Source organism: Trichechus manatus, unplaced genomic scaffold (genome assembly GCF_000243295.1).
Source record: "Trichechus manatus latirostris isolate Lorelei unplaced genomic scaffold, TriManLat1.0 scaffold00273, whole genome shotgun sequence".
NCBI lineage: Eukaryota > Metazoa > Chordata > Mammalia > Sirenia > Trichechidae > Trichechus > Trichechus manatus.
This window is the reverse complement of record NW_004444209.1, coordinates 1,830,704-1,855,019: the sequence shown is the minus strand read 5'-3', so window position 1 is coordinate 1,855,019 and position 24,316 is coordinate 1,830,704. Positions and strand designations below refer to the sequence as shown.

General features: G+C 44.4%; 1 protein-coding gene across 1 annotated transcript in view; it reads right to left on the bottom strand.

The window, feature by feature from the left end:
* TEP1 (telomerase associated protein 1) overlaps positions 1-23,920 on the bottom strand; it is a 42,047-nt gene extending 18,127 nt beyond the window's left edge. The window contains exons 1-20 of the mRNA XM_004390018.2: positions 23,760-23,920; positions 19,397-19,897; positions 19,016-19,201; positions 18,569-18,703; positions 17,661-17,822; positions 17,037-17,198; positions 16,644-16,721; positions 15,154-15,278; positions 14,776-14,933; positions 13,966-14,075; positions 9,766-9,856; positions 9,375-9,561; positions 6,029-6,197; positions 5,389-5,547; positions 5,127-5,210; positions 4,193-4,323; positions 3,825-3,884; positions 2,810-2,968; positions 1,782-1,958; positions 1,418-1,538 (exon numbers count right to left, since the gene is read on the bottom strand). Of these exons, the coding sequence (XP_004390075.1) occupies positions 1,418-1,538; positions 1,782-1,958; positions 2,810-2,968; positions 3,825-3,884; positions 4,193-4,323; positions 5,127-5,210; positions 5,389-5,547; positions 6,029-6,197; positions 9,375-9,561; positions 9,766-9,856; positions 13,966-14,075; positions 14,776-14,933; positions 15,154-15,278; positions 16,644-16,721; positions 17,037-17,198; positions 17,661-17,822; positions 18,569-18,703; positions 19,016-19,201; positions 19,397-19,873 (2,931 nt within the window). The 5' untranslated portion in view covers positions 19,874-19,897; positions 23,760-23,920. The remainder of the gene's footprint in view (positions 1-1,417; positions 1,539-1,781; positions 1,959-2,809; positions 2,969-3,824; positions 3,885-4,192; positions 4,324-5,126; positions 5,211-5,388; positions 5,548-6,028; positions 6,198-9,374; positions 9,562-9,765; positions 9,857-13,965; positions 14,076-14,775; positions 14,934-15,153; positions 15,279-16,643; positions 16,722-17,036; positions 17,199-17,660; positions 17,823-18,568; positions 18,704-19,015; positions 19,202-19,396; positions 19,898-23,759) is intronic.
* Positions 23,921-24,316: the final 396 nt, after the last annotated feature.

Sequence of the window (24,316 nt, the reverse complement as noted above, 5' to 3'; positions counted from 1 at the left end):
AACAATGATGTAGCCGTGAAACATAATATGGAGGAATCTGGAGGGCATTATGCTGAGTGAATTTAGTCAGTTACAAAAGGACAAATATTGTATAAGACCACTAAGAACTCAAGAAAAGGTTTAACCACAGAAGAAAACATTCTTTGATGGTTACAAGGGTGGGGAGGGAGGGAGGGTGAGGGTTATTCACTAACTAGACAGTAGACAAAAATTATCTTAGGTGAAGGGAAGGACAACATACACTACAGGGGAAGTCAGCACAACTGGACTAAACCAAAGCTAAGAAGTTTCCTGAATACAATCAAACACTTCGAAGGACAGAGTAGCAGAGGTGGGGGTCTGGGGACCATGGTTTCAGGGGACAACTAGGTCAACTGGCATAACAAAGCTTATTAAGAAAGCGTTCTGCATCCTACTTTGGTGAGTGCCATCTGGGGTCTTAACAGCTAGCAAGCAGCCATCTAAGATGCATGAATTGGTCCCAACCACCTGCAGTAAAGAAGAATGAAGAACACCAAAGACACAAGGAAAGTATTAGCCCAAGAGACAGAAAGGGCCACATAAACCAGAGACTTTATCGGCCTGAGACCAGAAGAACTAGGTGATGCCCGGCTACCACCAATGACTGCCCTGACAGGGAACACAACAGAGAGTCCCTGTTGGAGCAGCAGAAAGGTGGGGTGTGGAACTCAAATTCTAGTAAAAAGACCAGACTTAATGGTCTGACTGAAGCTGGAGGAACCCAAGAAAGCATGACCCCCGGACTCTGTCAACCTAGAACTAAAACAATTCCCGAGGCCAACTCTTCAGACAGATTGGACTGGACTGTGGGACATAAAATGATACTTGTGAAGAGTGTGCTTCTTAGCTCAAGTAGATACATGAGACTAAACTGGCAGCTTCTGTCTGGAGGAGAGATGAGAAGGTAGAGAGGCTTAGGAGCTGGTTGAATAGACATGGAGAATCAGGGGTGGAAAGGAGGAATGTGCTGTCATATACAGGGAGAGCAATTAGGGTCACATAACAATGTATGTACAAATCTTTGTATGAGAGACTGACTTGAAATGTAAACTTTCACTTAAACTACAATAAGAAAAACAAAAAGAAATCACGGCTAGATTAAGTTAAGCAGCTCCCACAAAGCCGCACAATACGTAAATGGCAGAAAGGAGGTCAGAACCAACAGACCAGTTCTCTTAACTTTTGCATCCCTTGCCAGTCCCACAGGTACTGCTCACAGGAATTTCCTCTTCTAGGACTTGGCCACTCACAGACTTGGACTGTGTTTCACTTGAAGTCTCAAGGATGTGCCAGTGCACAGTCCCAGGGTTCCAGACAAACTGTGCCTTCCCCTCAGCCCTGCCCCAACCTTTGTCACCTCCCTCCCCAGACCCTGCACCAACCTTGTCTGCCTTACCCAGTGGAAGTGCGGATAGTCAGGGAGGCTGTAGTTGGGGGGAATGTAGCCATAGCGCGAGCCCAGAATACCCACGAACAGCTGCGAGTTCTCCACCTCCCCGAGGCACACTTCCAGTTGTCTGTGGGCATGGTTATGGAGACATGCAGGAGTCATGGTACCAGGGAACACAGGTGAGATTGGGGTGATGGGACACACTTGGCTCACAACTGAGCAAAATGAAAGCAGGCTGCTCTTGTCAGCATCCAAGGGCAACTCCGCTTCCTGGTCCTCATCCATTCCTGTAGCCCAAGCCCTGGACCACCTCAGTTCCATCACTCAAGCCCCTCATGCTTGGCCCAGACCCTTGCCTGTGGCCCCACACCTGTTCCTCCGGGTCTGCTCCTCGGTGATGCCCCAGCGCAGGTCAATGCCATGAAGACTGATGCAGTGGAGGGCTGCGCGGGCCTGCAAGGTTGGCAGCACTGACCTCAGCAACAGGTCCCGCTCCCCGTGCATGTCCCGGAAAGTGGACGAAATGAAAAGCCGGATGCTGCGCCATCTGGGGTATAAGCAGAGGGCTGGGCTCAGACTAGGGATCAGCCCACCGACCCAACTCCACAGACTGCTGTGGATCACCCTTCAGCTCTCAGCATGGGCCAGGGCCGACAGACAGCAAGCAGAAAAGCCAGCAGGCCCCAGGGAATAATGCGCTGGCACTTTCCACTTCTCATGCACTCCTCCTCTCATCAGCAGATGATTATTCCACACTTACTATGTGCTCATGACAGTGAGGTCACATGGTCACGACCCTCATTTTACTGATCGGGAAACTGAAGCTTTAAGAGATTAAGCAACTAGCCCAAGGTGGTGGTTGTTACTGGCTGCTGTCAAGTTGATTCCAACTCATGGAGACCCCGTGTGTGTCACAGTAGAACTGTGCTCCACAGGGTTTTCAAGAATGTGACCTTTCAGAAGCAGATCACCAGGCCTGTCTTCTGAGGTGCCTCTGGGTGGGTTCAAACTGCCAACCTTACAGCTAGTAGTGAAGCACTTAACTGTTGCACCACCCAGGGACTGACCTAGCCCAAGGTACAAGCTACTATGTGGCAAAGCCAGAATGAGGAAGTCAGAGCCTGAGCTCCTTAGACCTCTGCCTAGGCCCTGGCTATATAGCCATGGTACCTGTTGTCATCCCCACATTCTAACCTCCTTCCCCCAACAGAGAAAGGGGCATGTTCACAATCTGACAATTTCCCATGTGAGAGAAACCGCTGCCTGGGAAAGAGGAAGCAGCATAGCTCAGGGGAACAGAACAAACAGTATCTCAACAGTCAGCGTTTCAGTCACCAGTTTCTCCGGTTTCGACTGCAGCCCCTCTCTATTCACAAAAGCATAGAAATGTAGACTGACCCATGCTGGGAAAGTGGAGCCAAGGGGCTTGGAGTATTCTCTTCTAGTGGCCTGAGAGACAGGAGCCCTGTCTTTCCTGGGGGTGGTGGGATCTTGAATATTCTGTCCATTTGGTCCACGTGTTCTAGAAGACGGGAGGCCCCATGCTCTGCAATGAACCTGACATAAATTGTAACAAAATGAACGAGAGCAGAACACCAGAGGTCAGAATCAGGAGGAGGAGGGGGCAAAGATAGGGCTAGGGTGGGTCACCCAGTTAACTGGAGCTCCCTAAGAAGATGACCATAAGCAGTGAATGTAGACTTAAATGAGGCTGCAGAACCATAGGAGTGAAGAAATCCAGTTTCAGCCCCTTCTGCTATCCATGATTACCAAAGGCTTTCTGTTGGACCAGAGGCAACTGGGCTGGGCCAAGTTGTAAAGATTAAGGCCATCCCAGTCTGGGCTTGATCAACTCTGCACCAGCCATGAAAGCTTCCTGGAGGAGGAGGAATGTGTATGGGGCTTCCTAACAGGAATTGAGGGCTGGTGGCATCCAGAGGAAAAGACAGGGGAGAGCACAAGTAAATGAGAAGACCAAGGGTGGAGAAAGAGACAAAGTGAGAGATTTCTGCAATTCTGCATAAATAGATGGGGTTTCTTTTAGATCAGTAATGGAACACGGGCTACAGAGAATAAATAAAATTTAAAGTTGGTCACATCACTTAAAAGTAAATAGTGCAATCTCTTGTATTTTTTCCTCTTTCCTACTGGATGTAATGCACATGTGATAGCTGGAGCTGGAGTAGCCATCTTGAACTATGAGGTAGAAGCTGAGTATTTGAGGATGGTGAAGTGGTAAGACAGAAGGTGCTTGTGTCCTTGTATCACTATGGAGCTTCTATACCTGGACAGTTATAGAAGAGGAATAAAATTCTATCTTGCTTTAGAAAAAAAAAAAGTGAATGGAGTAGAGACCACAGATAATATGTGAAAGACATTCTACAAAGCCCCCAAACCCTTGTCATGTACTCACTTCAGTATCCCATCAGTACAGCCTGAGAGTGTCACGTCCTTGGGGTTCACATTTGGTAATCTGGCAAAGTAAGAAGCAGCCGCTAACCATCAGAAACAATGTCAGGAACATAGAGTCACTGCCTCCTGTCACCTTGGGGCAGACACCCGGCTTCTGCGCTTTTAATAAACTATGTTGCTGGGCTGCGGTGGACCCTCACAAAGGGATCCAGAGCTAGGCTGAAGACTTCAATGAAGGTTCTAGCACCCAAAGTGCAACGGAGGTAGGAAGGCAAAGGTGGGGAGGTGCCTGGAGAGAGATGGTGTTCTAAGCTTGGGTAGAGGTGGAAGGCCCTTCTGGCAAAGTGGAGGGAGCACACGCATCCTTACATTAAATTTGTCGTTTGTAGGAGAACACCAACAAAGAGGCACTTGGAATTCACATGTTGCCAGAAGAGCTGTTTAGCCACATTTATCAATCTCTGATTCATAACTTGGCCAAAGAGGATGACCCTGTCCACCTGTGTAAGATGAAAGGGGAAGAGCTGAGACCAGGGGACGAAGGGATAGAAGAGATACTAAAGAGCTCAGAATATCAAGAGAAGAAATCTCTAAGGACTGGGGAGAAAGGAGAATTTTGAGGGAGATGGGGAACTGCCTCTCCTGAGGGTGGTGGTATGTAAGTTACCAGGTACTTAGGATGAGAGAAACCACTACTCCCCTGACTTGGGGGCATCAAGGTGGAGATTAGGGTAACAACAGTGGTGTGCTGGAGCTGGCTCATTTAGGCTCACAAGAGCAGATTGTTAAATTTTAAGGAATTTTGTGAGCCAGTTGTTAAGCACAGCCATTATTAAACATAAAACTGCATTACAATTAATACATTACATTAAAAACAAAGATAATAAACACTCAAAAGTTATCACTTCCTAACTATTTTACTACTGTCTCCTCTTGAGCTCATTTGCATCTACACACGTGAGTGATAGAAATACTATATATTGGCATGCTACAGAGCGTGTCTTCCAAACTCTGTGTTCAGTGACATCAGTTTGGCAGCTTGAAATCGGCCATGGTAGGAGTATTTACACCATGGAAATTGGCAACTGCTATTAATCAAGATTAATTTTTCTGGAGAGCTGGTTGTTCAACATTTGCCGGCACACCACTGGGTAGGGGATTTGTTGAAAATTAGCAGGGAACTGATCTGAATACTGTACATGGTATGAATGGTCAGTTTTGAGTGGTCAAGAAATGACATGCATCAATTGTAGAGGAAAATGTGGGGGAGGACATGCTTCCTCAGGGGCTAGGCATTACTCACAGGGACCCTTTGGGCAGCCAGAGACAGCAGGTACTTTCCCAAAGTATTCAGAGGCCATTCATCTTCATCCGTCCCATCCAACTCCTGAAAGAAACGCTGAGGTTATTCAGTTGGAAGGGAGATGATCAGTAAGCAACAAATACCACAGTCTGTTCAGGATATCTTTGGAAGTGCGTATAGTCATGTCTTTACTGATATTCAGGTTGTTCCCAGGCTGGTGTCTACTCACGTATTTTTTTGATGACAAGGGTTAGTGTCTGACCTGAACTTGAGCCTGGAGCTCAATGGCAGTCTTCAGGATACCTTCATCTGCCTTAAGCACAGCTGTCTTTAGAGCGCCTTTTCCACACAGCAAAAGCTCCACCTTCTCCGCCCGAGCAATCATCATTCCAACCAACAGCAGCACGTAGTTCAGGGGGGGCTAAATGGACAAGCACCAGGGTGAAACAGGCTCCTTTGATTTGGAACCTACCCTTGCTCTTCCAACCCTGGAGGCCAAACACCTCATTGGTGGGAGGAAGGGGAAAGGAGACAAGATGGCCAGTTAGGAGGAGATAGCTTCAGCAGCCCTAAGGGAGAGCTGCCTGGAGGCAAAAGCCGTGAGGATCCCCACCCAAAGTCAACACTGGGATGGAGTGAGGTGAAAGTGAGACATATTTTGGTGACACTCAGTACCAGCATTAAGTACCAGCCAAATGTGAAATGTTAGTATTTTGATCCACAAACAGGGTTGGAGGAAACATTCTAGGAAGTGTCCCTCGGAACCAGGGACTGACACTTGGAGGCAAATTCACGTTGTTTAGCTCCGTTCTGAGTGCGTATCTGAGAGAACCAGGTTTGGAAACAGGATACTGCTTGGAGTCCCCAGCACCCAGCAACCCTTCCCCCTTTTTATTGTTTACCCCTTGTGGGTTGCTCTTGGGACAGAGCTTGTCTGCATCTGCATCTGTCAAGTAGATCAGGAGGGTGCGGCCTGGCAGCGGGGGCAGGCTGTGCTGCACGGACAGGTTCACAGCTGTCTCTAGGGCCTGCCGGTACCGATCCAGTATCTCACCATCATATTTCCACTGTCTGCAAGCAGGAAAGACAGAGACAGAGCGGCTCAGAGGCTCATCTGCCTGCCAATTTGAGGCAGATGGGAAGATGAGAATTTGCCACTCAAGTTCTGAGGCCCCGCCCTCCCTCCTCAAGCACGACCATCCCCTTTCCACAGCCTGCCTCCACTGCTGGCACAGAAGACTGGGACAGAGCTTCCTTTTGTCCCCATCCTACAAGACTCTTCTAATTCTTTCTCATGGCAGGAGAGAAGATGTCTGTAGACCCACTCTCTGCAATCACTTGCCATGCTTTACCACATTAATCCATACTTACTTCTTAAGGCAGATTTTTACTGCTACATATTTTAAAATTGTATTTTAAAGAACAAATACTAACCCTTTACAATGAAAACTGGCAATTAAAGGAGAAAGAATTGAACATTCATCCTGCTTTTCCTAAACAAACTCTACTTCAGGGTAATAAATAGTTTTAGTTGATAAGGGAAGTTCTTTTTAAAATTCCAGCTAAAAAGTACGAAGGAATGGTAGAAAATCTCCCTTTTGCAACCACTGCTGAAACAACTGGTAAAGGTCATCAATGAATGAACCAGCTTTACAGTGGAGAGATCATGCTATCACCACCTAAAACCACTGATCAATCTCAGCATCGATATGAGTGAGACTATCAGACTCTTGGGACCTCCTAAGAGCTACAGCCGCTCCTTGGAAATCCTATGCGGCAGTTTTAGTCTGTCCTATAGGGTCACTATGAGTCGGAATTGACTTGACAGCAACGGGTTGGGTTTTTGTTTTTTTTTTAATAGAATATTATATAAGGATCACCTATGAAAGATTCTTGCAAAAAAAAAAAAAAGCTAAATCTACATTTATTCAAGCCTTTAGAGCTAATGTCCAGAGTACATGAAACAGAGAAACATTTAAATGATGCCATGAGGGAGTAGTGAAAGCCAGAATGTGGGACACTCTACCAGGATCCCTGACCCTGGTTCACAGCAAGTCATCAGGATGAAAACAAAAGATTTTTAAAAGAGATTTAAGTGACTTAACAATCAAGTACAATGTGTAGACCTTGTCTGGATCCTCATTGGAGCAAAACTGTGAAAAGATTTTTTTTTAGATAATTGGAAAGTTTGAATACGGACCGAATAATAGATGATTAATACCAAGAATTATTTTCTTTCTTTACATATGTACCTTTGGGCATTAGTTTTTTTGTTTTGTTTTTTTTTCAATTTTTCTTACTGTGCTCTAGGTGCAAGTTTACAGTTCAAGTTAGTTTCTCACACAAAAATTTATACACACATTGTTGTGACCCTAGTTGCTATCCCTATAATGTGACCACACATTCCTCCTTTCTACCCTGGATTTCCCATATCCATTCAACCAGCTCCCATCCTTTCCTGCCTTCTCATCCTGCCTCTGGACAGGAGTTGCCCTTTTGGTCTTGTGTATCTATTTGAACTAAGAAGCACACTCTTCACAAGTATCATTTTATATCTTATAGTCCAGTCTAACCTTTGTCAGAAGAGTTGGCTTCAGGAATGGTTTTAGTTTCTTAGTTAACAGAGAGTTCGGGGGCCGTGTCTTCCGGGGTTCCTCCAGTCTCAGTCAGACCATTAAGTCTGGTATTTTACTAGAATTTGAGTTCTGCACCCTACTTTTCTCCAACTCCGTCAGGGACTCTCCAAGAGATTATTTTCAATTTTGTCAGATAATATTAATGGCATTCTAATTATGTAACACAAGTCTGTTTTTTAAGAGACATGTGCAAGGTATGAAGGGGTAAAATAAAATGTATTATATTATGTGGCAAGTGTTTTAAGAAACATCCTCAAAGAGAGAAAGAGAAAAAATGGATCAATAAAAGAAGTGTGGTAAAATCCAGATAATCATTTAACCTGGGTGACAGTTTTATAGGACTTCATTATACTATTCCCATTACTTATGTGCAAATTTAAAATTTTTCATAAAAATTTTTTTAATCTAGAGAATTGAGTAGTCTCTATCAGTTCTAATAGAATTAAATTACAATTAAATTCACATATTTAATTTTAAAGTATTTAGAAGCTACACTTAAAAAAGTAAAAAGAAATAAGTGGAATTAATATTACATTTTATTTCACCTAATATGTGTAAAATATTTTCACTTCAATATCTAATTAATGCAAAAATAATGAGATATTTTACATTCTTTTTTCATACAGTGTTCAAACTCGAGCACATCTCAATTCAGACTAGCCACATTTCAAGTGCTCAGTAGCCACACGTGGCTACTGGCTACCATGTTGGTCAGTGAGGTATACCATTTGGACTGGCACCCTGGGCTGGATTCTTAAATGGCCCTGTGTTCAGCCACTGATTCAGAAGACTGTCAGCCACTTGAGTCTTGCTACTATATTGACATGAATCCTGCATTTGTCTTGAGTGAAACCGAATGCAAGGTACTGGCGAAGCACCTAAAGGAACAGACAGCTAGACTTTACCAAGCCTAAGGAACAGACTGTATATCTGTCTTTGAGCCTGCTTGATGATAACTATCTTTATGTGTGTTAAAAGAAGGCAAATGGATCAGAAAATACAAAAACAAAAACAGATGTCACAGTGAAGAAAAAAAGAACAGTGAACCCAATAAGGCAGAGGGGACATTAGCATGCACTATGAGAAAGGAAGATGCTGCATAGATTCCACAATCACACACACACACACACACATATACACAAACACACTGAACCCACTGCTGTTGAGTTGATTCTAACTCATGGAGACGCGATGTGTTAGAGTCGATAGAACTGCTCCATAGGGTTTTCTTGGCTATAATCTTGATGGAAGCAGATCGCCAGGCCTTTCTTCCACAGCACCACTGGTTGGGTTCGAACCACCAACCTTTAGATTGACAGACTGGTGCAAACTATTTGCGCCACCCAGGGACCTCTCCACAAACACCAAAACCAATAAAATAATCACAGATAATAGAGCCCAAGCATAGATTCTGCTTCATGACTTCTTCACAGGACAATGTTCAAGACAAGGTTTGCTATTCCAGAGACAACTGGAGCCAGACAAGTCTGCGTCATCAGGGTCAATGACAAGCTTGTCTTTACAGAACAGCATTTAGGATTCCCAGATGATTCCCAAGCCCTCCCAGGATGCTGCCTATAGCCCACCCTTAGCTCCCAGATGGCACACACACCTGGCCTTCTGTATTTTTAGCTTCTCCCGCTTGAGCTGCTCATATATCACAGGCATCATCATTGCTGCCCGAAGTTCCTGACAGCTTAGGTCCTGCAGCTGCCTCTGACTGGGACGTCTGTTGCCATTTCTTGAGTTTCTAATTATTATCCGCCTCATCAGTTGTGTGTTGGAAGGAAACGGCAATGCTGTATGGTAACAGGTAATTATCTGAGTTAGGCAGCTTCTATTCCCTCATCTCCTCCTCCCATTGATACCTGTCCTGAGCTCCAACCCTCTCCCAATGCCATGCCCTGAGACTGGAAGGCAAGAGGCTGAAAATGCCAGTAATGCTGTCTCATCTATTCACAGGCATGAGAGACACACAGGATTTGAAAGAAGGGAGATAATACCTTTATTTCTGAGTTGAGCCTCAAGATTACCAATGGAATCATGGGCATTAAGGAATCTGAATGGAAACTGCCGACTGTGGATCACTGACTTCTGAAAAGCAAGGAAGGGGTCATGAGCGGAGGACCAGGAAGTATGAGGGCCATCCAGGATCTCAGAGGACCAGGAAGATGAGGTAACTAATCTGTAAAACTTGTGGAAAATGAGGAAGGACAAAATGGATATTAGAAAATACTTTAACACCTCAACAACAAAAAGACAAATAATACAATTAAAAAATCGGCAAAGGACTCAGAGACATGCAAATCAAAACTATAATGAGATACCATCTCACCCCAACAAGGCTAGCGTTAATCCAAAATACACAAAATAATAAATGTTGGAGAGGTTGTGGAGAGACTGGAACACTTACACACTGCTAGTGGGAATGTAAAATGATAAAACAACTTTGGAAATCGATTTGATGCTTCCTTAAAAAGCTAGAAATAGAAGTACTATACTATCCAGCAATCCCACTCCTTGGAATATATCCTAGAGAAATAAGAGCCATCACACCCATGAATAGATAATATGCACACCCATGTACACTGCAGCACTGTTCACAATAGCAAAAAGATGGAAACAACCTAGGTGCCCATCAACGGACGAATGGATAAACTAATTATGGTATATTCACACGATGGAATACTATGCAATGATAAAGAACTAGGAATCCGTGTAACATCTCATAACATGGATGAATTATGCTGAGTGAAATGAGTCACAAAAGGACAAATATTGTATGAGACCACTATATAAGAACTCAAGAAAAGGTTTAAACATAGAAGAAAACATTCTTTGATGGTTACGAGGGTGAGGAGGAAGGGAGAGAGGAATTTATCAACTAGACAGTAGACAAGAATTATCTTAGGTGAAGGGAAGGATATCTCACAATATAGGAGAAGTCAGCACTACTGGACTAAACCAAAAGCTAAGAAGTTTCCTGAACACAATCAAACACCTCAAGGAACAGTGTAACAGGGTGGGGGTCTGGGGACCATGCTTTCAGGGGACATCTAGGTCAATTGGCATAACAAAGTTTATTAAGAAAATGCTCTGCATTCCACTTTGGTGAGTGGTGTCTAGGATCTTAAAAGCTGGTGAGCGACCATCTAAGATGCATCAATCCACCTGGAGCAAAGGAGAATGAAGAACACCAAAGACACAAGGGAAATATTAGCCCAAGAGACAAAAGGGGCTATATAAACCAGAGACTCCATCAGCCTGAGAACAGAAGAACTAGATGGTACCCGGCTACCACAAATGACTGCCCTGACAGGGAACAACAGAGAGTCCCTGACAGAGCAGCAGGAAAGTGGAGTGCAGAACTCAAATTCTAGTAAAAAGACCAGACCTAATGGTCTGACTGAGACTGGAGGAACCTCAGAAGACATGGCCCCTGGACTCTCTGTTAATCCAGAACTAAAACCATTCTTGAAGTCAACTCTTTTAACAAAGAACAGACTGGATTATAAGACATAAAATGATACCCATGAAGAGTGTACTTCTTGGTTCAAGGAGATACACAAGACTAAATGGGCAGCTCCTGTCCAGAGGCGAGATGAGAAAGCAGAAAGGATAGGAGCTGGTTGAATGGACACAGGAAATCCGGGTGGCAAGGAGGAATGTGCAGTCACATTATAGGGATGGCAGCTAGGATCACATAACAATGTTTATATAAATTTTTGTATGAGAATCTAACTTGACCTAAAGCACAAAAATTTTTTTTTTAAATATATAAAAATGCACAAAGGATATGAACAGACACTTCATCAAAGAAGACACTCAGGTGGCTAATAGACAACTGAGGAAAAGCTCGTGATCGTTAGTCATTTAAAAAAAAAACCCTTGCCGTCAAGTCGACTCTGACTCATAGCAACCCTACAGGACAGAGTAGAACTGCCTCATAAGAGTTTCCAAGGAGTGCCTGGTGGATTAGAACTGCTGACCTTTTGGTTAGCAGATGCAGCTCTTAACCACTACGCCACCAGGGTTTCCAGTAGCCATTAAAGAAATGCAAATCAAAACTACAAGATATCATCTCATCCTGACAATACTGGAACAAATAAAAAAAAAAACAGAAAATAACAAATGTTGGAGAGGTTGGAACCCTTATGCATTGCTGGTGGGAATATAAATTGGTACAGCCACTTTGGAAAATGATATGGCACCTCCTTAAATAGCTAGAAATAGAAATACCATACAATCCAGCAATCCCACTCCTAGGAATATATCCTAGAGAAATGACAGCCATCACATGAATAGACATATGCACACCCATGTTCACTGAAGTATTATTCACAATAGCAAAAAGACAGAAACAACCTAAATGCCCATCAACAGATGAATGGATAAACAAACTATGGTGCATACACACAATGAAATATGACACAACGATAAAGAACAATGATGAATCCGCGAAACATCTCACAACATGGATTAATCTGGGGGGCATTATGCTGAGTGAAATAAGTCAATCACAAAAGGACAAACATTGTATGAGACCACTATTATAAAAACTCAAGAAAAGGTTTACACATGGAAAAAAACAATCTTTGATGGTTGCGAGGGAGGAGAGAGGTGGGGAGGGGGAATCACTAACTAGATAGTACCAAAGCCAAACCCACTGTCAGCAAGTCAATTCCAACTCATAGTGATCCCATAGGGTTTCCAAGGCTGTAAATCTCTACAGAAGCAGATTGCTACATCTTCCTCCCGCAGAGCCACTGGCGGTTTCGAACTGCCAAACTTTCAGTTAGCAGTAGATAGCTTTAACCACTGTGCCAGCAGGGCCCCTAACTAGAGAGTAGACAAGTGTTAACTTTGGTGAAGGGAAAGACAACATACAATATAGGGGAAGTCAGCACAACCTGACCAAGACAAAGTCACAGAAGCTTCCCGGATACATCAAACATCTTAAGGGGCCGAGTTACTGGGGCTGAGGGCTGAGGACCATAGTCTTGGGGGACATCGGGTCAACTGGCATAACACAGTTCATAAAGAAAACGTTCTACTCCTACTTTGGCGAGTAGCATCTGGGGTCTTAAAAGCTTGCAAGCAGCCATTTAAAACACATCTATTGGTCCCATCCTATCCGGAGCAAAGGAGAATGAAAAAAACCAAAGACGCAAGGAAAATATTAGTGCAAAGGACTAATGGACCACAAATACCACAGCCTCCACCAGTCAGAGCCCAGAAGAACTAGTTGGTGTCCAGCTAACACCACCGACAGCTCTGATAGGGATCACAATAGAGGGTCCTAGACAAGAGCAGGAGAAAAATATAGAACAAAATTCAAATTCACAAAAAAAAAAAAAAAGACCAGATTTCCTGGTCTTACAGAGACTGAAGGAAACCCAAAGACTATACGGCCCCCCGAACACCCTGCTAACTCAAAACTGAAGCCACTCCCAAAGTCCACCTTTCAGCCAAAGATTAGACAGGCCTATAAAACAAACAATAACACACGTGAGGAACGCGCTTCTTAGTTCAATCAAGTATATGAGACCAAATGGGCAGCACCTGCCCAAAAGCAATGATGAGAAGGCAGGAAGGGTCAGGAAAACTGGATGAATGGACATGGGGAACCCAGGCTAGAAAGGGGAGACTGCTGACATATTGGGAGGATTGCAACTAATGTCATAAAACAATTTGTGTATAAATTTTTGAATGAGAAACTAATTTGTCCTGTGAACTTTCACCTAAAGCACAATAAAATTTAAAAAAAAAGGATATTAGAGAAGATACCTAGAGAAAGGGGGAGAAGAATAAAGAAAATGGAAAGTCGTCATTTGAGAATATGAGAGGTAAAGAACAAAGATGTGACAGAGGTAGCCCTGTTTCTTTTTTATCTTTTATATTCCTCTGAAGTCAGTTAAATCAACAGAAATTTCTCTTCCTGGGTAAGTCTCTGACCTCAGAAAATAAAAATGAAAGTTCTTTTAATTCCCCATCATTTTTCAAAGAGTTAACTAAACTCCCATACCTGTTTCCCCAATCTATCTGTATCTCATCTCCATACCCGTTTACAGCCCACATGAAAATAGCTTGATGGTCATGAACCTCCTCAGCCCCCTGGAAAAGTGTGGCCTCCAGGGCAGCAACAGAATCTCCACACCCACCTTAGGCACTGAGCCACGTGGCTACGTGCCCCTCACACATACCGCATGCTGGAGTCGCTGGAGAATCAGCTTGTGGTGTCGGGCACTGATTCCAGCTCGCAGCAGGTTGCTCAGGTTCCGCAGCATGGCCATGAAGGGAAGCTTCCCGTTGTCTGTGGAAGGTCAACGTAAAAGAAAACAAGGTACAACAGATGTGAAAATATAAGTACCTTCTACACTAAACAAACAAAAACAGAGAAAAAGAAGACACAAAGGGAACTTGCTCCTCCCCAACTTGAATTTTTTTTTTTTTAAATCAGTGTCCTATATAGGGGTTTCCACAGAGATTCCCTTGTCTGGAATGAGTTGTACAGATACTGATACAAATGAAATCACAGAGAAGGCACTATTTTTATCATGTGTTGATAAAGGCCTGATGTATTACCTAACTACATCTGGAATATTCACCTACTACTAGAGCAACAGTTAAGTGCTTGGCGGCTAACGAAAAGGTGGGCGGTTTGAACCCACCCAGCTGTTCTGTGGGAGAAAGACCTGGTGATCTGCTCCCATAAAGATTAGAGCCTAGAAAACCCTATAGGGCAGTTCTACTCTGTCACACGGGATCGCTATGCATCATAATCGACCTGACAGCACCTGACAACAACATGAGTCAATACTACTCACAACAGGCACTACCGTCCACTTTGGTGTGTAGCAATGGCATGCCTCACAAATTCAATCATTTTCAGTGTGCACAACTACCAGTAAGAAAATAAGTGTATCATGCCATGGATTTCTAGTCAAGGTGTGAAGTACAGAGACATGAATGGGGAAGAGAGGAATGGAATCTGATGGTCAAGATCATCCTACCGATGAGCTCCTCCCAGACGGAAGCTTTGCTCCCCCCTAGGCTCAACTCTCTCTCCCAAGTCTCCGGCCGAGAGAGCTTCATCCGCTTCCCAGCTCTGCTAGAATCCCATGGCCCAGGGAGGCGACTTTGAGAAAAAAGCTGTATGTTGGCGGGGTATCTGGGACAGACGAAAAAGAGCTTATTATTTCAAAGCCATCTGAAAATTATGCAGAAAAGGAAAGGTGAATTAGTCAAAGGCAGTCAATCATGTTTACAGGCCACGTCTGCCCAAGCTAATAATGTAGCTGGGGTTGAGGACCACAGGGCCTGGGGCCATGGATGTTGAAAAGTCATGGGGTTACCCAGATGGGATAAATGTTCAGGGTGTATCTTCTCACCTGTAGCCCAACAGGGCCTGGACATGCTGGGCAGGTTCCTGGATATGCAATCGCTGTACCAGCTTCTTTAGGGTGAACCTTGGCTGATCCTTTTTTTTTGGTACTGCATTGTAGGCTGCCTCAAACTGTGGAAACATCACCAAGTCCCACAGGGCTCATTTCATCCATGACTACAAACACCTTCTTCAGAAAGCAGAGTCTAAAGCCATTCTATATCTATGAGGTAATGTGTTTCCCCAGAATAGATCTGGGCAAGGAGTAGGATTAGGGGTAAAAATCTCCAGCAACAAGAGCTCCTGTGATGAGCGTAGGACAGCAGCTTTTTGGGGTCACTGGGTTTCATTTATTACTTGATTGAACTACCAATTTTTGGCATGGGATGACTGGCTTGTGAAAAGCAAGATGCGGATAGATTGAACAGAGAACATCTTTGTTCTTGGAGGGAAAGGAAAAGTAGCTCTTATTTAAATCATTGAGACTTAGGTAAACGGAGGTGTCAGTATAATGCACACAGTGAGGAATTAAAAAACTGAAAGATGTTGGCTTTTAGAATCTTCCAATGTAGAAGAGCTAAATTTGGGATACATTAATATGATGAAAAGGCCAGCTGACAGAGAATGCGGTTTTCTTGTAATGCTAATACCTTTTTTTTAATGATCTATTTTAGTAACGATTATGATGATCACTAACACTTACTCAGTGCATTGTTAGAAATACATTAAAGTAACTGATTAAATCTTCACAACAAGCCAATGAAGTAGGTATTGCTGTTATCCCCATCTTATACATGAGGAAACCAAGGCAAGAGAGATTCAGTCATTTGACCGAGGTTGCATAGCCAGCAAGTGGTGAAGGTGTGATTAAAAACCCAGGTGGTCTGAATCCAGATTCTATGCTCTGAAATGCCAAGTGCGGTGTCTTAGTTGTCATTAAAGTGAAACAATTTTGTTTGTTTTTAAAACTTCCTATGGGAGGCAGAAGGAGCCCGGGTGGCACAGTGTTTAAGTGCTCAGCTGCTAACTGAAAGGTCAGCACTTTGAACCCACCAGGCGCTCTGCAGGAGAAAGATGTGGCAGTCTGCTTCCATAAAGATTACAGCTTTGGAAACTCTATGGGACAGTTCTACTCTGTCCTACAGGGTCGCTGTAAGTTGGAATTGACTCGACGGCAATGGGTTTGTCTTTTTTGTTTGTTTGTTTGGAATGGGAGGTAGATATTTCATGTTTTTAACTCACTTATCAGGGTGGACATGACACCTGTCAGTACAATATAACACCAAGGAGAGAAAAATGGGGAAAAAAAGTGAGCCTTTTCCAGTGCTCTAAGAACGTGACTCCTTCATCACGGCTGAGAATTCCCAAGCAGGAAACTAGTATGTGTATACCATACCCACTATTAGTATTCCTGACACAAAATGAAATTCAATTTCTAAATATTAGTCCAGAAAAAACTGTACAAGCACACATACAACCCCACAACAAAAGACTCACCTTCTTCTGTTCATCTTTAAAAAACCAAAGGAACTTTGGTAAATATTTCTGTGTCTGAGAAAATGGACGCCCAGACTTCTGTAGGACAGGAGAAACAGTGTTCAAAGAGGGAAATGAAGGTTGTTCCAGAAGAGACTCATTTGAATAGCTCCAAAGGCTCATCTCTACCAAAAAGGAAGCCAGCTAAGAAAGAGTCCTGCCCTACTCTGTCTCTTGAGCTCTGACCCAGCTCCTCTCTGACCCCTTTTGTTCCTGGTGGTAGGAAGATGTCAGTTCTAAAGAATAAGGATGCTTACTGTGGGACTCCCCAGGGTTAGCATGTTACCAGGTCTGTTCCTTCCCAGAGAAAGGGGGCCAGGGCTGTGAATGACTAGGGCTGGGATGGAGACTGACTGGAGGGCGTGGGGGCTGGCGGGGGCGTTTCTTGGCCCGGTGCTTCCGGGGGTTGTACTTGGCCAGTTGGTACTCATCAAACTGGGCAAATTTATCTGTCATCGCAGCACGTAGGCAGGCAGGCAGGGGCACCAGCTTGTTCTCCTGCTCTTCAGCCAGGCTCTGTCAGAGAGAGAGAGACCCTCAGCTGTGAGACTCAAACAAACCCTCTGAAACAAAACAAGACCACTTCATGGGGTTATCTGAGCAACAATAAGGAGCTGGTTCCTAGTCCCAGCTCTAAAATTACAATTTCTTTGGTACTGGGCAAGTCAGCGGACTTCTCTGGTTCTTATTTTCCTCACTGTAAACATGAGATCCAGAGTAAGATCAGTTTTTCTCAAACTGCACTCTAGCCTTAATCATATTCTGCCTGTTGGGCAACCCAGCCTGGTACAGGGAGAAGCTGTCCTATCCAGAAGTAGCTGAAGGGAGGGCTACCTGACTAAGAATTTTCTCCCAGGATGCACTGAGCGAAGAAGAGGGAAGCAAGTGAAGGCCAAAGATCAAGAAAGTAAAATTGTAAACTTTCACCTAAACTACAACAATAAAAAGAAAAAAAAAAAAAGAAAGTGAGGGCCACACCTGGTAGAACTCAGCCACCTGGATCCAATCAGAAGGCAGCTGGACAATGGCACAAAAATATCGTCGCATGTAGGGGCGGCAGGCTGGCAAGAAGGCAGCAATGGCCAAGACTCTGTTGGCTGCATCTCGGATGTTCAGCTGCTGCCTGGTATACAAAGACGCCTAGGGCACAAGGTAGGGAGAACTGGCATCTCAGTCACATCTCCCCATAGCTTTATTCACTAAATTCACTCGCTCACCTAAACCACCTGCATAAAACCTTTCCTGAGCCCCCCACATTGTCTACAAAAAACAAAGCCTGAAGTCCTTGGCTTGGCACTCTAAGCCCTCCATAACCCAGCCCCTATCTACCTTTCTAACATGTCTTCCCCTGAGTCTACCACCTGCCTCCCAAGTCAATCAGGCCCTCTCCCTCTTTGGAAACTACCTCCCATATCAACACTGACTAAAAACTTGACCAGGGTTCAAATCGCTGATTAAATCTGCCATCTTCCAAAGCCTCATTTTTCCTTCTTCTCTGCTTTTGAAACATTCACTACTACTCCAGTGGCATTTATATATTTAGGAAAGTCCTTTACTTTCCCAACAACACTATGAACAACTCAAGAAGCAGATCCAAGTTTCATATACTTGTTGGTATGTCCCTCAAGGCCTAGCACAGTGCACTCAGCCTGTGTACTTACTAAACAAGCAAACCCTAATATGCTCTTTCCCAACTCCATCTTTCCCTACTCCCCACAGAACTCCAGAGACTAGGCCTCAGACTCACTCAGAGATCTAACTCCCTTCCTAAGTGAAGTTCCTTTCACCCCCAATATGAGGCTGGTCACCACCCCCCAACACATACCATAATCACATTTCCCATCTCCCAGCTTCCCAGTCCCATCCCCTCTTTCACACCACAATACCTTGAGGATAAACTCAGGTTCCAAGGGGGCAAGTTCACTACAGACTTTAAAGAGAAAAGTCTGAAAGGAGTACTTTTCTTCTTTTGTGTTCACCTTCGATGCCACACTAGAGCACAGCAAGCTCATTAGAGCCATCTAGGAATTGGGAGAAGGAGGGAAGAAAGAAGAGGTAATAAGGACCAACTGAAGCATCCATGCAGGCCAACTTACAAAATCAAGAATATAGAGAATGGATCCCAGATTTAGAAAGACACTTGTCCAACCAAGAGGTTAGAAAAGGGGATTAGGAAGTGAGGAATGAGAGCTGACCTCTATTACATGAGTTGTGTCTCCTCCTTCCCCTTCCATCTGGGGAGGGGACCTGGTACAGCTTTTGGTCACCACCCCTCCCTCCCCTCATCCTTCCCACCACCACCAACAACCTCTCTCCAACTCTGGAACTTTCACCTTCTTCTCCTGAAGAGCCTGGTCAGTGGGCTCAGGATGAGATTTGGATTCCCCAAGGGTGAGCTCCAGGGCCAGCTCCTCCACCTTCTCCTCCTCTCCGAAGCTTAGACTATAAAAAGGCATTTGGGCCTCTTCTCCTTCTATCTTTTCTGGCTTTTTATCTTCTTCTGACAAGGACCAACATCCCTGGGGATAGTAGCATTTGTTAATCACAGCTCACACCCATGGCCCCTCAAACACAGACAGATCTGAAGGCAGAATAGAAGACAGGAAGAAGAGTCCAGACCTATCTTCTAGCACCTCAAACCCTCTCCCTCACATCCCAGCATTGATCTGTCCTGTCTCTGACATGGAGCCAAGACAAGTGCCTCCAGCTATTACCAAAGCTTCTTCCTGAGCTCTCTTTGTGGCAGAGGTAGATTCCAGGGCCCTGGGGCAGGTTAGAAGGTCTTGTCCCTCAGAGAGGCACTGAGTCCTCCAGGTTGGAGGCTCAGAGAACAGGCTGTTGTTGATGTTCAGGCTGTACAGATCCGCTTGTGCCAGGTGAGGTATTTGGAGATGCTGGAGCAAGGTGCTGGCACACTTAGTGTTCTTTAGACTGGGGAGCGTGGCCAGGCACTGGTTCTGTAAGGAGAGGATGTCTGGGTGAGCAGACACATGCCCATGTGGCTTCTCCATGGTCTTCACATCAGGAAGTGTGGCCAGGCACCGGTTCTCTATGGAGAGGACGTCTGAGTGGGAAGACACATGCCCATGTGGCTTCTCCATGGTCTTCACATGAGGAAGCATGGCCAGGCACCGGTTCTCCAAGGAGAGAATGTCTGGGTGGGCAGACACATGCCCACGGAGTTTCTCCATGGCTGGCGCTCAACCAGCATAAGCCTAGAAGGAGAAAGGGCAGGTGATGAGCACTCAGCTGCAATGGAAGCCTGTGTGCACTATCTGTCCCAGAGCCCTCCTAATAATGCCAGTGACCTTCAGGCAGACTGCAACCAATTTTTTTTTTCCCAGGACTAGGCTCATCTAGGGAGTCTTCTAAGCGGGAGGGGAGGGAAAAGTAAGGCAGAAATTTATGAACAAGGAAATTTAAATTTAAAAAAAAAAGCAATGGACTAGAGAGAAAAAGGACATGTCTTCTCATAAAGGGGTAAAAGAGATTCCCAGGATTATTGGTTTTATTCCAACATAGTAGAGTGGCCAAGCTTAGAATCTGGACTCTGGATTCTCAGCTCCAGAGAAACAAATATTTTGATCAAACGGTCTATACTCACCACCTCAACTTCCTTATCTCTTACTCACTTTTTAACCAGCTAATGCGGATTCTGTCCTCACCATTCTATCAATACTGTTGTCTTAGGTAACTAACAGACTTCCTGTAATTACTATGAATAGACATCTTGGCCCTTATCTTACTTCGCCTCTAAAGCAGAATTCGACACTGTTTATCACTCTCTCTTCTCTGTTTTCCTGATGCTACTCTCCTGGTTTTCTGCTTATACTTTGGCCACACCTCTTGGGGGTTTTTTCTCTGATTTTCCTTAAATTTTGGCACTATTTAGTGTTCTACTCTAATCTTTCTATATACGCTCCCAGGGTAATGTCCCCCATTCCTGTGGCTCCAAATAATACTTCTATGCTGGCAACTCACAAACGTATCCCTTGACCTAGATCTCTCTTTTGAGCTTCACAGTCATTTATCCAATTGCCCATTGGATATCCCCACTTGGAGGATTCAAAGGTAGTCCAAATTCAACATACCCCAAATGGATCAACTTTCCTCCACTCCTCCCTCCTTTGCGCATTTAGAAACCTTGGTTTTGTCTTTAACTCTCTTTCTCCCTTACTCCATCGGAGTTTGGAGTGAGATCAACTTGAGTTTGAATCCTAGCTCCTCCACCTTGGAACCTTGGGCAAGTTACTTAAACTCTCTGTGCCTTAGTTTCTTCATCTATAAAATGGAGATAAAGGTCTACCTCACAGAATTTTTATATGAATAAATTAAGGAAAAATATATTAAGTACTTAGAGAAGTGCCTGGCACTTAGTGTTCAATAAATGGAAACTATTATTATTTGTTGGAGCCCTGGTGCCACAGTGGTTAAAGCACTCGCCTGCTAACCAAACGGTCAGCAGTTTGACCCTATCAGCCACTCCGTGGGAGAAAGATGTGGCAGTCTGCTTCTGTAAAGATTACAGCCTTGGAAACCCTATCTGGCAGTTCTACTCTGTCCTATAGGGTCTCTATGAGTCGGAATCAACTCAATGGCAACAGGTTTGGTTTTTGGTATTGCTCTTTGTTATTATTATCCAGTCAACTACCAAGTCCTATTGATTCTACTCCCCCAGTGGCTCTCAAATCTATCCAATTCTATTGATTCTGCCTGCCACCACCTTTGCTGAAACCCTTCTATCCAGGTGATGACACACTGTATGGAGAACTGTCTAAAGGAGATGCACCCCCAAACATACTCCAGTTACCGTTTACTACATTACCCTGTTTATTTTATCATGATTTAAAAAATTATCTTACTTGCCTCCTTGTTCCGTTTCTCCTTACTAAAATAAAATTCCTTGAGGGTAATGGTTCCTTTGTCACATTCCTTTGTCACCTCTGTATCTCCAGCATCACACAAGTGGCTAGCCTCTGATCATCTCCCAGCCTCATCTCTTACTGCTGCTCTAACTCCAAGCACTCTACACTTCAACCATACCAAACTTTTTTAGCTTATGAATCACTAAGTATCTCTTGACTCTGGATCTTTGCACAGGCAGATGTCTGGAACATTCTTCCTTCTACCAACACCATCCCATCCTCCAGCCCCACCTTTACCAGGCCAAATTCTACTTTTCTGTCACTCGGCAGACTTCAATTTAATAGCTATTCTTCCAAGGAGCCTTTGCTGATACACAGACCCCAGTCTGGTTTAGTTGGCCCTTCTATGTTCCCACAACACCTGTACTTCCTCTATCATCGAATACATCACCTTTACTGTAATTGCCTATTTATTTGTCTTTTGCCCCACTAGACTCTAAGCTCCTGAGAATGGAGACCCTTCCAGCCTTGTTCACTATCGTTTCTACAATGCCTAGTCAGTGCGATTCAGAGACTTTTGAGACTCTGCTAAAAGCAACGGAGCTTTTTCACAGAAAAAAAACATGATTATATACTGTTTTGCCCTTAATTTCAGGGAGTCTATGGAGCCCATGGAGCCCTTGTGGCACAGTGGTTAAGAGTTTGGCTGCTAACCGAAAGGCCGGCAGTTCAAATCTACCAGCTGCTCCTTGGAAACACTATGAGGCAGTTCTACTCTGATCTACAGGGTTGCTATGAGTCGGAATTGACTCAACAACAGATTTGATTTGGTTTTATGGAGCCCATCCATGGATCTCCGAGGACCTCCCACAAATTAAGAACCTCTGCTGAGAGAAGGCTTGAAATTATACCATTAGGAATGCATTAATTTATTTACTTGGACAAAAGCTTATCTCCTATTCATATGTTAGTATTTTAGGAATAATATTGTTAAGTCAATCACTTAAACCTTAGTTTGAATGAGCTTACGGACAGAAATGTAGAACACTTCCAAGAAGATTTGCATGAACTGACAATACAGGACTAGAAAGGACCACAGATATTTCACTGGATGTCAGTGTGGGCAAACTACATCAAGAATGGATGGCCTCGGTGCCCTGTACACTTCCCCCATGCGTTTGCATTATATAAGCCATCAGAGAAAGGAGGAGGGAATCTCAGAATTGACTCAAGATTCAAAAACATATTGATGATGAATGTAATTAATGTCACTGAACTGTACATGTGCAGATTGTAGAAATGGCAAATGTTCTGTTACCTATATACTTACCCCAATTTACATATATATATATATGTGTGTATATATATATATATATACCAAACCCATTGCCGTTGAGTTGATTCCAACTCAGAGCAACCCTATAGGACAGAGATGTGCGCCATAGGGTTTCCAAGGAGCAGCTGGTGGATTCGAACTGCTGACCTCTTGGCTAGCAGCTGAGCTCTTAACCACTGTGCCACCAGGGCTCCACATATATATATGAGTCCTCAAAACAAAAATTAACAGAAAAATACAGTTGCTTTTTTTGCACACTGGAGTTTGTGAAGCGAGATTCAGGTGAACCACAAATGAAAAAGTAAAAGTCCCCCCTTCCCCAGATCTCTAGTTCCATTTTCCAGAGATAACCACTGTTAAGTTTTATATGTACAGTTTCAGACACTTTCTATACAAAATCAATTACATGTATATTCCTCCCTTTTTTGCTTTACATCAAAAGAATCATACTTTACATTCTACTCTGCACTTAATGGGTCTTGCAGTCCTTGCCATTTACCACAATACCCACCTCACTCTTTTAAGTGGCTGTGTGATAGTCCATCAAATTTAAACTCACCCCGGGTTTCTGTTACTACAAACAGCGCTCACACCACCGTTGGTCTGTGGCAGCTACTCTCCCCTTTCAAGAAGCACACAGGGCAAGGAAGTTAGAGGTGCTCAGTCTCACCTGGTCTCTCTTCCTTCCTCCTCTTCTTGGGTCCCTCCATCCTCTGTCCTCCCCTTTCCCTCATCCTTCTCCCCCTCTATTCCCACCTCTCCTCTCTGTTTCACATACTACACCCTTTCCCGGAGCTGCGGGGAGAGCAGATGCACCCCCCCGCGCCCCACCCGACCCGCACGTTAACTAAACCGTCCCGGGCAGGCCCTTCTCACCTCGACTCTCGGTTTCCGAGCCCAACGCCTGACCGGGGCTGGGGCAAGTCTCTGCCTGCGCTCGGACCCCCTCCACCGAGCGATTGGGGAGTAGAGAAGCTGGGATTCCGACACGAGGCGTGTCGGCTCCCCGCAGCAGGAAGTAGAAGCGGGTTCTCGGCTTGGCTAGTGCGAGGAGTGGGACCGGAGGAGGAGCCAGACAGGAATGGGGAGGAGACTACACGGTGGCGGAGACGCGCGGGGCCGGGCGGGCGTGGCGGAAGCTGGGCTGGAAGCAACGGTGCGTGGGCGACAGACCAGGCTGGGCAACCCTTAACGTGGAGGACGTTTGAAGACTTTTTTGTGGCCTGAGGTTTTTGTTTGTTTTTTTTTATTATGGTGAAAATATACATCACAAGACATACACCAATTCAGTAACTTCTACACGTAAAATTGCGTGACATTGATACATTCTTCAAGTTGTGCAACCATTCTCACGATCCTTTTCCAAATTATTCCACCATTATTAACATAAACTCACCGCCCCTTCTCCCTCCCATCTCTAATACCAAACCGAA